Here is a 15,690-nt window from a genome sequence, read left to right on the forward strand (position 1 = left end):
ACACTGAGAAATGTCACAATTTTCCATGTCTGATTTGGCCAACATGTGGGAGTCATTGTCAGGAAACACAACCAAAGAGTTTGAGGTTTTCCTCAAGTTCCTGTTTCTTTAAGGTCAGCAAATAGAGAGACTTTGTCCCTCCTCTAAGTCACTGTTCCCTTGGGCAAAGTTTCTGTGGTACTAAATAGCTTTAAATTCGAAGGTAGACTTAAATATCCAGCTGAAGAAAACACACAGGGCCGAACTAGCTCACACCCGGGTGGGTATTCAAAAGAACCAAGGTTTTCAAATTTATGTTTGCCAAGTGAATTCATTGCTCAAGTGTTATTTGACATATTTTGTTTGTTTGCAGGCTTACAAAATATGTTACCAGTTGGAATGCCAGCTGTCAGCACAGGCCAAACCCTGGTTTTTTTTTTAACATCTCTTCGAAAACATGACACTTGGAGAGCAGAGAGGAAAGGAGTGTGACCCTTCAGCAACATAAAACTGCCCCTCAAATTCTGACTCCCAACGGCCCAGGCATACTCATCCATGGACGCTACTGGGTACGTGACGAACAACTGTTCCTGGGTCGGGCTCACTTACCGTAAAGTATCACTTGTGATGGGGATGCTGATTAAGTCCAATAAAGACGTTCCTCCACCTAGTTCCCAGAAGTGAGCAATATCTTTCGGCTGAAAAAACAGGTATTTTTTCATGTTATTATCATTATTTTATTTTTCAATACTACTTAAGTTCATAGCATCAGCCAGTAATAATTATGGATACAAAATATTGCAGTCCTCAATAAACCTTTTTCTTGGCATTCAAAGCTTCCCTTTCTCTTCCCATCTCTCAAAATGCACTGAAACATCTATTCCAAAAAACAAGGATGAAACCTTAACACGGTAGGTGGAGAACAAGAAGAGACTGAAAAACCGATTCCCTTCTCAGAGGACTCCTAAGCACTGGGGGACTGTAACGGTGAGGCAGCCATGCAGCTCGGGAGTAAGAGCATCTGTTCCACAACAAGCTTCTTTGACTGCTAACTAATGGCTTCTCTGCTTCCTCCCGGTTGCTCAGGAGACTTTGGGACACCATGTCTGTGTGAGGAGCAGACACACTGCTTCCATTTGGAACTCTTAGGGAACATTAAATCTGAGAAAGACATTCAATCTTCCAGAACAAATATGGAAAAGCCCAACTTGCCAACACAAAGTTTAGGGGAAAAAGAAAGTCACATGAGTTTTCATATATCTATTGCCATTAACCTGGAAGAGACAGACAGTCAAAGCAAGTTTTAGAGAAGGTGGATTGGTTATGGACACTGGGGAAGGTATGTGCTATGGTGAGTGCTGTGAAGTGTGTAAACCTGGCGATTCACAGGCCTGTACCCCTGGGGCTAATAATACATAATATGTTAATTTAAAAAACCCTTTTTTTAAAAAGCAAGTTCTAGGTGAGTATATATTTTTGACAAATTATCATCTTATAATCACTAAGATTGTTTTGCTATTGATACCTGAATATTTGCTGTTAATATATGAATCACTAATGTTTATGGGGGAAATAATTTTTCACTGGAAAATCTCCCTTGAGTCACAATTTGACCAAGGGGAGTTTTTAGAGCTCTTCTCAAAAGTGAAGCTGTGAAAGTTATTTGTTTCCAATGAAAACAATAATCCCATTTCTGTCTTCGTTCATATTAAAATTCATGTGAGTCACAAAAACAAGGTTTTCCCACATCTCACTATATTATGTTGTTTCTTTTCTTTTTTTTTTTAATTTTTTTTTTTTAAGATTTTATTTATTTATTTGACAGACAGAGACCGCAATTAGGCAGAAAGGCAGGCAGAGAGAGGAAGGAAGCGGGCTCCCTGCTAAGCAGAGAGCCCGATGTGGGGCTCAATCCCAGGACCCTGGGATCATGACCTGAGCCGAAGGCAGAGGCTTTAACCCACTGAGCCACTCAGGAACCCCTCTTTTCTTTTTAATATCACAGTGTTAATAACCAATTTTCACTGGTAAATCTAGCAACAGGCAGTTTTAACTAAAGGTCAAACATTTGGACTAGATCAATCTGTAAGAATTTGTCTCTTATGGGAGAAGCACAGTATGATTGTTCTTCCATAGACCTAACTCTAAGAAATGACCTCTTTTCATGGGAGAACTCCACATGAGGATTCTATTTCAGAATTTTTTTAATCCTTCTAACACATGCCATAAACTCTCCTTCTGTCGTGACTAATCTCCAACTTTCCTTTGAGTAGACACTCAAATGTGAAAATAGGATTGTAACCAATTATGGCCTTAGGTCTCAAATAGTTTTACTAACTTCAAGATACACTTGTAAAAATGCTAATAATTTGAATCTTGAATAGTATATTTTATTTTTTTAAAGATTTTATTTATTTGACAGAGATCACAAGTAGGCAGAGAGGCAGACAGAGAGAAAGGAGGAAGCAGGCTCCCTGCTGAGCAGAGAGCCCGATGTGGGAACCTGGGATCATGACCAGAGCTAAAGGCAGAGGCTTTAACCTACTGAGCCACCCAGGCGTCCCCTTGAGTAGTATATTTTAAAAAATATTCTACAGGTCAAACTTGTATTTTTAGCAGATTTTTGGGGGTGTCAGGATGGAACAATATTATTCCCACTTGAAAGAAGAAAAAGTCACATTAACACAATTAATATAATTTGTCCAAAAACTGTACAAAAAAGTTACAAGGGAAACTTACTCCCGCATTTTAAGGCACAACCCAGAAGAAGGCTAAATTATTTTCACAGTTTGGGTTGGCTTCACATCTGCAAAGGTGCATTTGAAGTCTAAAAGCACACAGCTATGAAGTGTACAACTGGCTATGTTTACTGATTATAGGTAAGACAAAAATCTCAAACAAAGTTGGCATTATTACTTCTCCATCTACAGGCCCGGCAGTATCACTTAAAAAACCACTCACTATATTATGCCCTTTTGCTCTTCTTCCATATGTATATTCCAAAGCTAATGTTGGTTTTGGTGGCTCATCCCTGCATGATAAAGACAGACAGTGTTACCATCATGCGTTTCCTTATGCTATCATATGACCCAATTCATTTTTGCTTCCTCTTAAAAACTTGTTCTATTAGGGAGAGAAGTTACTTTGTGGAATAGCACTGAGGTAAAACTGATAAAAATTTTACATAAAAAATAAATAAGCCTTCACAAAACCACCTTCGAGGATATTATTCACAGCTGCAGAGACGAAAAATGGTACGTGCACGACGCCGTAGCCCTCACGGGCTCTGTCAGGGCAAGCAGAGAAGGTGGTGTGGCTGCCCGGGGCAGGCGCCACGTCAGGGCCCAGCTCTCGGCGTTCAGGTCACAGAGGAAGCGCAGATACCACATTTGTACTCGGCCCTGACGTGGGGAGCTGGGAATCGAACGATTATCGCTTCACTGAAGACATCAATGGAAGATTTAATATCATTCTCTATCTGAACTCACGACTCAGACACAAACATCATTTAACTAGTGAGAGCTGCAAACTAACAAATTACATCAAGTCCTAAAAATGGACAAATGGCTTGAGGAATTACTGGCACAGCATCTAATACTGCTTGGTAAGCAGTTTTATGGCATATATCTACTTATTTACTGATTTCATTTCTTACTGTAGTGAAAAACACGTAACATAAACTTACTTCTTAACCATTTTTACATGTACAGATCAGGAACGTTAAGTGTATTCACACTGCTGCACAAACTCGCGAACTTCATCTTACAAAACCGAAACCGTATGCCCATTATACAATAACTCACTATTTCCCCCTCTGCTCCAGACCCTGGCAAATACCATTCTACCTTCTGTTTCTGTGACTCTCACTGCTCTGAAATGCCTCACAGAAGTGGAATCACACAGTATTTGTCTTTTTGTGACTGACTTACTTCACTTAGTAAAATGTTCTCGAGGTTCGCCCGTAGCATGCATCAGAACTTTCTTCCGTTTTAAGGGTGAACAGTATTGGCATATATCTTTTTTAATTTGGAGAACAAAGAGAAATCATTTTTAAATTTGCAATTTATATATTTATCTTTATTAGGTATTTTGCATATCATCCCTACATATATCTTTTTTTGATACATATATAGTAAAATGTTTGGTTGTATTTCCTGAAAGATACTAATTTTCATTTACAAAACAGATTGCCACTTTGAAGACAAAATTTATAAGCTCTGGTATTTAACATATAATAGGCAGAACTGTCTTTTTTTCTAAGTAGACTGCCAAGGAACTGAAATGCAGTTCAGCATCATATTTCAGCCTAAGCTGATATTGTGTCAGATGACTAATTTGTAAAAAGAAGCACATATGGTCTAGAAAGAGCCATGATTCCTGGGGATGGAGAGATGATATAGGTGTCAGTATGGATGGTTCTTCCGTTGGTAAAAGGAAATTACACAAAGTCAGGATTCTATTATTTGAATTCTTTATTTTTCAAATGGATGATGTTTCTTTAATGTGACCTTAAGAGAAAATTCCATCTATGTTGATGGTTTTGGAGAAGTTATAAGACATAGGTATTGGAATGAAGGGATCTCTTCCAAAATCAGTTGAAGACTTTCCTTTTCATTTCCTGCAATGCCCACTGATCATATACTCAAATCTTAATCTGATGGCCATATAGAAGGTTAGGAAGTAGAAGAAACAAATGGTAAAAGGTACAGTTGAAGACCAACACTGTGCTTCAGAAATGCTTCCATGGACAATTTAAAGACTAGAATTAATGATCAATAATCATGGGCTAGGTAAAATAATAAACCAAGTATCAGAGTAGCACAGCCAAAAAGCAGGTAAGTAGTATCACAGTTATGTTCATTTCTTCCCCAAATAGGAAAATTCAACACTAATCCTGTGTGTGTCTATATTTATTTATACCTACAAATTGCATATTTATAGATATATGTATATATGTCTATATATGCCAAAAAATATGTATATATATTTTATTTGCTTATTGTTGTTTTTGTCTTTAAAGAAGCTCTTAAAGACCATACTAAGGATTCACTAAGAATTAATACTATTTGGGCCTCAAAATTGTTCTCCTTCCATATGCCTTTTAGAATCTAACTTGCCCTGTACAACTAGAATAAACAGAAAATGTAGTCTGAAAGTTAACATAACACTTACCTGTCAAGACACCTTAGAATAATAGTAGTCTTTCCCTGGAAATTAAAAAAGAAAGAATACTGTGTTAATGTCATCCACATGTAAAATTTTGTTATTGTTCATAATTGTGGCAAAAAATAGATTTTAATCACTTGAATGATAAATTACCTGGAAACTAGAAACTTTCAGAATTGTTCCTAAGTTTGATAAGTGGAAAAAGTTAACTGTCAACTTTCCATCACAGTGTAACTACACTGCTATTATTATAATTATAAAGTCCTGCAGATGACAAATACTAGCAAATCATACCTCACTTTAGTGGTCAACTTGGCAGCTGTCTGAAATTTTCTCTCTATTCATCAATGCTAATTACTGGTTAAGCAGATGATTAGTGTCTTCTAAAATGTTTTTAATTCCAATTGTTGAAGTGGAAATAAAGAAGAAAGATTACAAATAAAGGACATGCTGCAAATATGTTCAAAGTAAGCAATCCAGATACTGGGTTAGAGTATTTCTTGTTTATCATTTTATTTGTAGAGAATAAACTTATTCTAAGTTTCTTGTTAGGAGTCAGAACATATAGGCTCTGATCATCTCTGCCATTAATCATGAAACTTAACTTTACATCTTAGGGATTGGCTTAGTGGCTTAATCACTAATTTTTTTTTAAGGTTTTATTTATTTATTTGACAGAGAGAGAGAGAGACAGCAAGAGAGGGAGGGAACACAAGCTGGGGGAGTAGGAGAGGAAGAAACAGGCTTCCCACCGAGCAGGGAGCCCGATGTGGACCTCAATCCCAGGACCCTGGGATCGTGACCTGAGCCTAAGGCAGATGCTTAATGAATGAGCCTCCCAGGTGCCCCTGATTTTTTTTCTTAATAGTAAAACTTTAAAAAAAAAAAACTCTTACAAGAAAAGAGATACAAGAGGAGTAGCAGGTGAAGCTCTAATGGAAGAAGTTTTGGGTTCCAAGAAAAATAGTTTGGAAAATCCCAGGCTGAAAAAAACAAAGAACATTTGACTAGATATGTGTTGTCCTTAAAAACCTGTAATTTTTTTTTAACCAAAAAAAGTATGAGCACAAATAAATTACTCTAGATTACATCTGGGATATGATCCAGTTGATTACTTTTTTATAATGGGAAACATAAATAACTGAAATAGGAAAAAATGTAAATTATTGGAGGATGTTTATTGACAGGTATTACATCAAAGTGAAAAACTAAAAGCCACCAAATGTCCCCAAACAGGGGACAGGCTAAATTAATTACGACAATCCTTGAAGGGAGTAACACGCAGCTGTTAGGAATGATGATACAGGAACATATTTACTGACATGGTAAAACAATTGTAATAGATTAGCATAACCCTGTTTTCAATTTTTAAAGTATCTTTTCCTGCTTTTTTTGAGATCTACATACATACACATATGCATAAATAGATTCAGAAAGAGGCACAGAAACACATAACACAAAAATAAACAGATCCAGAGGGATATCGCTAAGCTAATCGTGAATGCTTCTAGCTTATGAATTTGCAGATTATTTATTTATTTTGAAAGAGTTATTCATTCATTTGAAAGAGAGTGAGCATGAGCAGGGGCAAAGGGCTGAGGGAGAAGCAGAATCTCCATTGAGCAGGGAGCCCGAGTGTGCTCGATCACTGGAGCCCAGGATCATGGCTAGAGCCAAAGGCGGATGCTATGTCATTCCTGTCTCTTCATCTCATCACATGGGCATTTTATCATCTCAGATCATCACAAGAAGGGTGAGCACAGTATAGTAAGGTATTTTGAGTGACAGACCACATTGTTATAACTGTTTAATTTTGTTATTGTTGTTAATCTCTTACTATGCCTAATTTAGAAATTAAATTTTATCATAGGTAGGTATGTATAGAAAAAAACATAGTATATACTATGTTCAGTACTATCTGCAGTTTCAGAGATTCACTGGGGGGTCTTGGAACATATCCCTTGCAGATAGGGGGAGACAACTACACCTAAAAACTAATGTACTCTATGTACAAGAAAACACAGAATCAGAATGAATGTATTTTAGAATTGGAAGGAACCTTAGATATAAGTAGCCAATTTTCTCAAATTCTCATGGTCCTATAGTGTTGATTTAAATATTGATTATAATTTCATGTAAATGTGTAGTATTATGTGGCGGCAATTCCAAGTAAACATAAACTCAATTCTGGGCACTGGAATAAACTTTTAGACTATCATTAAAATATGATCTAAATTTTTAAAAATCACTAGTGAACTTAGTGTCCTCTGAGAGTTGATCCAGAGACTCCTAGCTCTCCTGGTTCAGTAAACACTGACCTAATACAAGTTCACTTAGAGATATCAGAATGAATCCTATCTTTCCTCCCATTACCTCAGTGACATCGGAAGTCCAGTCTTTTTCGCTGAAGCTCTAATTCCATAATCCTCTATGCATCCCTTCATCAGGCATAATAAACCCCCTCCCTTCTTCCAAAATCCTTCCACTCTATAGCTCCAGCTCCATGATTAGCAAACTCCCCAGTAAACTCAGCTTCTTCAGAATGTGCTCTCCACCCACTGGCCTTACCTAAAATACGGCTGCCTCTGGACCACTTCCTCTGCAATCCTGTTAAAGGCTATTCTTTTCTACACCTTATGTACTTCAGCGCTCTCCTTTCTCCCCAATGCCACCTTTATTATTTTTTAAAAGATTTATCTGAGAGAGACAGAAAGGAGGGGGAGCGTGAGTGGATGGAGAGGCGGGGGACAGAATCCTCAGGCAGGGGCGACCTGGGTGGCTCAGTGGGTTAAAGCCTCTGCCTTCGGCTCAGGTCATGATCTCAGAATCCTGGGATCGAGCCGCTCAGCAGGCTCTCTGCTCAGCAGGCAGCCTGCTTCCTCCTCTCTCTCTGCCTGCCTCTCTGCCTACTTGTGATCTCTCTGTCAAATAAATAAGTAAAATCTTAAAAAAAAAAAAAAAAAGAAAAAAAAAGAATCCTCAGGCAGGCTCCCCCTGAGCATGGAACTAACACAGGATCCATCCCACAACCCATGAGATCATCACCTGAGGTGAAACCAAGAGTCAGAGGCACAACTGACTGAGCCACCCACATGCCCCCGCTCCCCAGTCCTTTAAATAATTATTCTACTTCCCTCCTTTTGCAAAAGCCTTAGAGGTTTGTACCAGTCGACTGTGACGGTTATCATCTTCTCTGGCTCACAGTCTCCCTTTCTCTCTCAGCTACTGTCATTAGTCTTGTTAACTTCACACCCACGTAGGCATGGGCAACCCACCGAACATGCAGACGTCTCAGTGCCTTTGTCTCCTCACACAGACTCTTCCCTTCACTCCATTTCTGCCATACATCACTTCCAAGGTTACATCTTGAATCATGTCACCACTGGAAACTATGTCCAAAATCACACACGCCAACACACTCTCCAACTACTTTTTCAGGAATCCTCAAAGTAACAACTCTTTGGCCCTAGTAAGAGGCCTCCAAAGTCCACTGACCCATCAACATTTCTCCTTCTCCATCGACTCCCTCCTACCTCCACATCTCTCCTTTTCCATCCTACAGTCCATAGTTTATCATTACAATCACCCTTGCAAATATCACACCCTCGCCAAGCTTTCTAGCTCTGTACTGCACCCACTTGGCAAAAACCAACCCTGATAAACTCAATCAACTCCTTTCTCCTCCATGCTTGTACCCACGTGAGTGAGTGATGACGGAAAAGAATTATACATGCTGTGCAGAATGCTGTCACCTAAATTCTCAATCCCCATCATCAAAACAGCAGTCAGCAATGACAGACAATCCTGTCACGTTTGTCTAGTATGTTCTCTCTCCCATTTACTGCAACTGCTATTTTATAGGGTTTTTTGTTTGTTTGTTTGTTTTTTAAAGATTTTATTTGTCAGAGAGACAGGCACAGCGAGAGAAGGAACACAAGCAGGGGGAGTGAGAGAGGGAGAAACAGGCTTCCCGCGGAGCCAGCAGCCGGATGTGGGGCTCGATCCCAGGACCCTGGGACCATGACCTGAGCTGAAGGCAGACGCTTAACAACTGAGCCACCCAGGCACCCCTTATAGGTTTTTCTTGACTCTCTCCTCTTCACCTGAATGACTCTTTTTCCTTGCTTCCTACTCTTTAAGCTCTGGACATCACCTTCTCTTCAGGGGGCTTTCCCAGTCGTCCAGCCTCTTGGGCTGAGGTGAGAGTCCTGGTTTCCATCACAGCATCTGTCTGCTGTGATGCTGTACAAGTACTAACACGCAAGTTCCCGCACAGCAGAATACATAATCTTTCATTTCTATTTCCCCAGAGTCGGGCAGGATGCCTGGCACACAGAAGATGTTCAAGAGCTGTCTACTGAGTGGATGAACAGAAGTATGGAAAAGAGAGAGAAGGCAGCAAGGCAGTTAGTTTCTCTGGTAAAGGATGATTACGGTTAGTTGAAGAATAGAAGCATTACTTGCTTGCTTCTCTTTATTTTTCAAAATATTGTTCTGCATAAAGCATGGACTCAGATACTTTAAAGAACAATATCCTCAAAAAAAAAAAAAAATATCCTCTGGGGTGCCAGTTCTGAGGTAGGGCCTCAAGATGCCCATGTGTTTCCATTCTCTCTCCGCCCCTCGCCATGATAGCCAGCCCAGGCTGGTCTGCTGCAGAGTGAGCGAGCTCGGGAGCCTCAGCTGCTGGGAACCATCGTAAGGTGGTCCCTTCCTTAATGAGGTAGTGCTTATGAAGGGAAGGAAAATAGCCAATTCAGATCTGGTAGATGAACATGCTACTATATTTTAATTGGTATTCCCTTGATTGTGAGTAAAACTGAACATTAAAATATATACTTAATGACCAAAAAAGGGAAAACAATATCCTCAAGTTCTACCTATGTCAAGAGAGTTTGCTGTCTCCAAAAGCAAAATTAGTTTTGATTTACATAAATGAAAATAAATACCCAGCTTGAATAGGACACATTCTACACTTTAAAAGGGCGGCTTCACAAACAACAAATAAAACAGAACTGGGTTGTCACAACAACAAAGTTTAGAACAACTGTTAACAGAGAGTGACTACTGGGGATGCTGGTGGGACATTTCAGGTGTGAGCATTTGTGTGCTAAAATTGGTGTCCCTAATCAGTACCTGTCCCTAGGATAAGCCACCTGAAAGATGGCTTCTTACACAGAATACTCTTTGTTGTTGTTTTTTAGATTTTTTTATTTATTTGACAGAGAGATCACAATGGGCAGAGAGGCAGGCAGAGAGAGAGGGGGAAGCAGGCTCCCTGCTGAGCAGAGAGCCCGATGCAGGGCTCGATCCCAGGACCCTGAGATCATGACCTGAGCCGAAGGCAGAGGCTTAACCCACTGAGCCACCCAGGCGCCCCACACACAATACTCTTTTTGTTTTTTTAAAGATTTTATTTATTTATTTGACAGAGAGAGAGAGATCACAAGTAGGCAGAGAGGCAGGCAGAGAGAGTGAGAGGGAAGCAGGCTCCCCGAGGAGCAGAGAGCCCGATGCGGGGCTCGATCCCAGGACCTTGAGATCATGACCTGAGCCGAAGGCAGCGGCTTAAACCACTGAGCCACCCAGGCGCCCTCAGAATACTCTTTGTAATAGAAATTTACTTGTGCCGTAAGACTAGTATTAGTTATTTACTCATTGTTTTAAATCCGTGTACGTATCTATATAGCAGTAAGTAGGAAACTGGAAAAGTACTGTATCCAATGCAAAAATCACTCTCCTCACAACAATAAACTCATGAAATGACATGTGCATACACTAGAGCTGGGTTAAAATTTTAAAATATAAGTGAGCCCTATGAAAATTTTATTTGCACAATTAAGTTCAGATTTTTAAAAGTGGGCCAAGAAGATATCTTTGCAAAATACAGAAATTAAAAACAAATAAAAACAGTGAGTAAAATTTTGCCATACATATTTCTATTTTTTATCTTTGCATTTTTATAGACATATAGTCATACTGTATATAAAATTTCTGTCCTGCTTTTTTCAAGTAACTTCATATTCCTTCCTTTCATTACTAACAACTCTTTTATGGTGGTATAACATTACCCACCAATAAGTATAGTATTAATGTTCTGTATGGTATCTCCCAACGATGGATGTCCAGGTGTTGGTGGGGGGAGAGGCCTTCTGGGACACAGCCCAAGGCAGGGGAGTCCTCTGGCTACCTGGCCACTGATATCACCTGGTAAAGAGGTAGCCTCGCTGATGCAGAGCTTAGTTCCAGAAAGTTTCACTGTCAACATGTCCTTATGTGGTAGCATGAAGCCCAAAAGTAGAAGAGTAATAGGAAGCCCAGATAGAAATGAACTATCACACCAAATAAATTCCAGCATCCTGGCTCTGCAAGCCTCAGCCTCTTTCAGACAGTGTCACCAGGAGTTCTGCCTTCCTGGCAAGAACTGCTATGGGTCAAGCAAAGCTGCATGAAGACACAATACATCTGTTTCTGCTCCGTACGGCCACTTCCAAAAACTTTTTGTCTCCTTGGCTAAATAAAGCAGAAAATGAGTGGGGAGAGGTCTCTTCCTACCAATCAGTGGTCCTGGGGAGGTGCTGCTATATTTTCCTCATGCTTTCCACAGTAGCATATAACCCTATGACAAACATCATTCACGTGATCCAATTATTCCTAAATGATAATCCTAAAAGTAACTAAATCCAAAATATGAATATTATTAAGACACTGACTTATTCACCTCGATGCTTAGATATTTATTATTTATTTTTCCTGACTTATCTAACTGAACCCTGGCTTTTATACTGAAATGAAGTAGAAGACCTGAATGTTTTCAACTTATGAAATAAAAACCAAGTTAAAACATTTCTTAAATATTTTGTTTACCCTTGTAATTTTCCTAGATCAATAAGTACTTTCTTTTTTTTTTTAAGATTTTTTTTTTTTTTATTTGATAGAGAGAAATCACAAGAGAGGCAGGCAGAGACAGAGGAAGGGAAGCAGGCTCTCCGCTGAGCAGACAGCCCGATGTGGGACTCGATCCCAGGACCCTGAGACCATGACCTGAGCTGAAGGCAGAGGCTTAACCCACTGAGCCACCCAGGCGCCCCAATAAGTACTTTCTAATTCCTGCTAAATATGGTATTAGCGAAGTACAAAGTCAGTTTACCAACTTCAAATTCAATGGCTCCATGGCCATGAATTTGAGTAAAATGTCTAAATATTGTTTTTAAAATGTAGTTATAACATTAGACAATAAAATAATTATTTGTTAACATTCTTTTATCTGAATATTTTTCAATCACGTTTCAGTCAGAATATTCATATGTTAATCAAAATTGCTTCTTATTCTTTTCCTTATTTCTTTCTTTATTTATTTGAGAGGGAGAGAGCACAAACAGGGGAGCAGCAGGCAGATGGAGCGGGAGAAGCAGGCTCCCCGCTGGGCAGAGAGCCCAAAGTGGGGCTTGATCCCAGGACTCTGGGATCATGACCCGAGCTGAAGGCAGATGCTCAACCAACTGAGCCACCCAGGTGCCCCCAAAATTATTTAATTAACTTCTTCTTTACGGTGCGTAATTCTTAAGACCTTAAGTGACAGAATGTGGTATTCCACATGAAATCAGCTGTCGATCTGAAGGTTATGCTACACCCGTGCACATATCAACCCACGGATTTTAGATGACTTCTCCTAACTGCGTGGTGATAAATAACATTACTAAAGCCAGAGATGACAAACCAATTTTATCTGAATTGTTGACACCTTCCTGGAATGCTGGATTAGATTTCATCTTCAGGCTCAGTAGAAAAGGGTGCCGTGGCCAGTAAGATGTATGTGCAAGACTGTAACTAGTATCTGCTATTTCTTAAGGAATGCTGGGAAGCATCGTCTCACAACCAGATGATACACTGTGGAAAACTGGAGAAAGGAAAATTTACAAGTCAAGTCATTTCCTTCCCACTTTTCTTCTATCTAGAAGATGAGGCATGGGATGAGAACAGAAGCTCTGGGAAGTAAAAGGCTAGTTAATGACTAAGTTTTCTGGGCCATACCCTAAGGTACTGAGTGATTTATCACTTGATAAGAGAAGAAACCTATGTCAAGAGGATGATAAGACCACGACTAGAGATTGATAATCTAAATCAGAGTGGAGAGAATGAGACAAAAAAGTCCAAATAAACTGAGATGTCATTAGGTATCACATTAAGAAAAACTTTAGGACAATAATGGAAGAGGGTCCAAGTAATTCACAAGTGAAAACAGCTGAGACAAAGCCTGGAGAGAATTCTATAGCTACAGATACACAACAGTGTGGGGAGTAATAAGTGCAGTATTATCACAAAGAAGAAAAACAACCTCACATGAATTACCAAAACTTGCGGCATGAGACTTACGAGTGCAATATATGGTGTAAAGGGATAAAGAGAGCCAAAAGGGGAAAGGAAATACAGCACCACTTTGTGTATTTATACGGAAATTCATAAACATGCAAGAAGGAATTGAATGAAATTGAGTTGAATGAAAATAAAGAGCAAAACAGATTTAATGTTATGATGGCAGACTGTTGCCTGACCATATGAAATGAATTAATATATGAGATCTCGTGTACACATCACGGAGGAATACAGGTAAAGTCTAATGGTGAAGAGGATACCGATACCAACTATTCAAAAGAGGGCCTATATCAGTTTGAATTCAGTTTTCCGTCCCTCCCAAAGGAAACAATCCAGACTCAAATGGAAAGTAGGATCAGAAAGAGGTTAAGGAACTTCTCTAATGTAGGATTCTATACCCAGATAGACATTCAACCCAGAGTGAGGGAAAATAAAGGAATTTTTAGACATACAGGGTCTCATAAATTTTACTTCCCATGTAATGCTTTCCCAGGAAACGACAAAAGAATGTGCTCCATGAAGATAAGTGAGTAAACCAAGAACAGGCAAGACACAGGATCCAGGAAACTAAAGTTCCAACTCAAGAAAGAGGCAAAGGGAATTTCCAAGACGATGGCGCAGGATGGTAGCTATGTAGCCACTCCTGTGAGCCATGGCACAGACTAGCACAGTGGGTCCAAAGGTGGCAGGACTCTGGGTGGAAATGGGAACTTTTGGATGATCTGATACAATGGTCTAGATGAAGATTATACTGAATGCCTGTTGGGGATTGTGGAAAGAATTAGCAGCACACAGCTGGGGAGCCAGCTTCAAGGATGGTCCTGAACGATCCCCTTTGCTGGTATTCACACCCAGGTGTGGTCCCTCACACCGTACTGGAGTTTGTCTTTGTGATCAACAGCCATGACAGAGTGATGGCATGTCAGTTCCGAGATTAGGTTATAAAAGGCTGCGGCTTCTATCCCGGGCACCTGCTCTTTTTTGGATCTCTTGCTCTGGGGGAAGCAAGCCACCAGGTTGTAAGCAGCCCTATGGAGAGGTGTATATGTGAAGAACTAAAATGTGGCCTATGGCCATCAAGGAACTCAGGCCTCTTGCCACAACCATATCAACAACCGGGAAACTTATTCTTCAGTTGAGCTGTGACATGTCTTTAGTCCCAGATGACATCTTGACTACAACTTCACGAAAGACGCTGAGCCAGAACACAAAACTCAGCTGCTCTTGGACTCCTGGCCCTCATAAACCAGGTGAGATAATGTTTGCCATTTTAAAAGCTGCTACGTTTTAGGGTAATTTATTAAGTAGCAACAAATAACTAATGCATATAAAAACTCAGGCACACATAAAAGCTAAGCAAATTAAAAAAACAAGGCCTTTTTAAACTTCTGAAAAAGTTATTCAAGAAAAAGAAAGTGGGGTGCCTAGATGGCTCAGTTAGTTGAGCATCCAACTCTTGATTTTGGTTCAGGTCAGGATCTTGGGGTTATGAGATTGAGCCCCAAGTTGGGCTCTGTGCCGGGCGTGCAGTCGGCTTGAGAGTCTCTCTCCTCTTCTTCCTCTGCTGCACCCCCCCCAACTGTGCACATGCACTTTAATAAAAAAAAATCTTAAAAAAAGAACCCCCCCAAAATGGAGGGGTGCCTAGGTGGCTTAGTCAGTTAAGCATCTGACTTCAGCTTGGGTCATGGTCTCAGGGTCCTGGGATGCTCTCTCCAGCATCCCCTACAAGATCCTCTCTCCTTCTCTCAAATAAATAAACAAAATCTAAAAAAATAAAAAATTAAAAAAAAAATAAAGGGGAGCCTGGGTGGCTCAGTTGAGTAAGCATCTGCCGTTGGCTCAGGTCATGATCCTGGGGTCCTGGGACTGAGCCCTGCCCTGGACTCCATGCTCAGCTGAGAGCCTGCTTCTCTCTCTCCTGCTGCTCCCCCTGCTTGTGCTCTCTGTCAAATAATATAGCCTTAAAAAAAGGGGGGGGGGAGAGGAAGGGAGGAAGGGAAGAAGGAAAGAAACAAAGAGAAAGAGAGAAAGAGAAAGTAATCCATTTGGCTCAGTAGCAAGCAAGTTTTAGAAATAATAAATTCACACTGAATACTGATTTCGCCCTAAATTATAATAACAACTATGTTGCAGACGAGGGCCAGAAATGAACGTTTAAGAGAAAAA

The 15,690-nt window shown here is 40.0% G+C and overlaps 1 protein-coding gene across 3 annotated transcripts in view; it reads right to left on the bottom strand.

Annotated features, from left to right (window-relative positions):
• The window catches only part of DYNC2LI1 (dynein cytoplasmic 2 light intermediate chain 1), a 46,076-nt gene that overhangs the window by 26,381 nt on the left and 4,005 nt on the right, over window positions 1–15,690 (bottom strand). For all 3 annotated transcript variants that reach the window (XM_045980260.1, XM_045980259.1, XM_045980258.1), the window contains exons 3-5: window positions 5,152–5,186; window positions 2,941–3,010; window positions 589–677 (exon numbers count right to left, since the gene is read on the bottom strand). In XM_045980260.1, coding sequence (XP_045836216.1) covers window positions 589–677; window positions 2,941–3,010; window positions 5,152–5,186 — 194 coding nt within the window. The remainder of the gene's footprint in view (window positions 1–588; window positions 678–2,940; window positions 3,011–5,151; window positions 5,187–15,690) is intronic.

This window comes from Meles meles, chromosome 16, assembly GCF_922984935.1.
Source record: "Meles meles chromosome 16, mMelMel3.1 paternal haplotype, whole genome shotgun sequence".
Lineage (NCBI taxonomy): Eukaryota > Metazoa > Chordata > Mammalia > Carnivora > Mustelidae > Meles > Meles meles.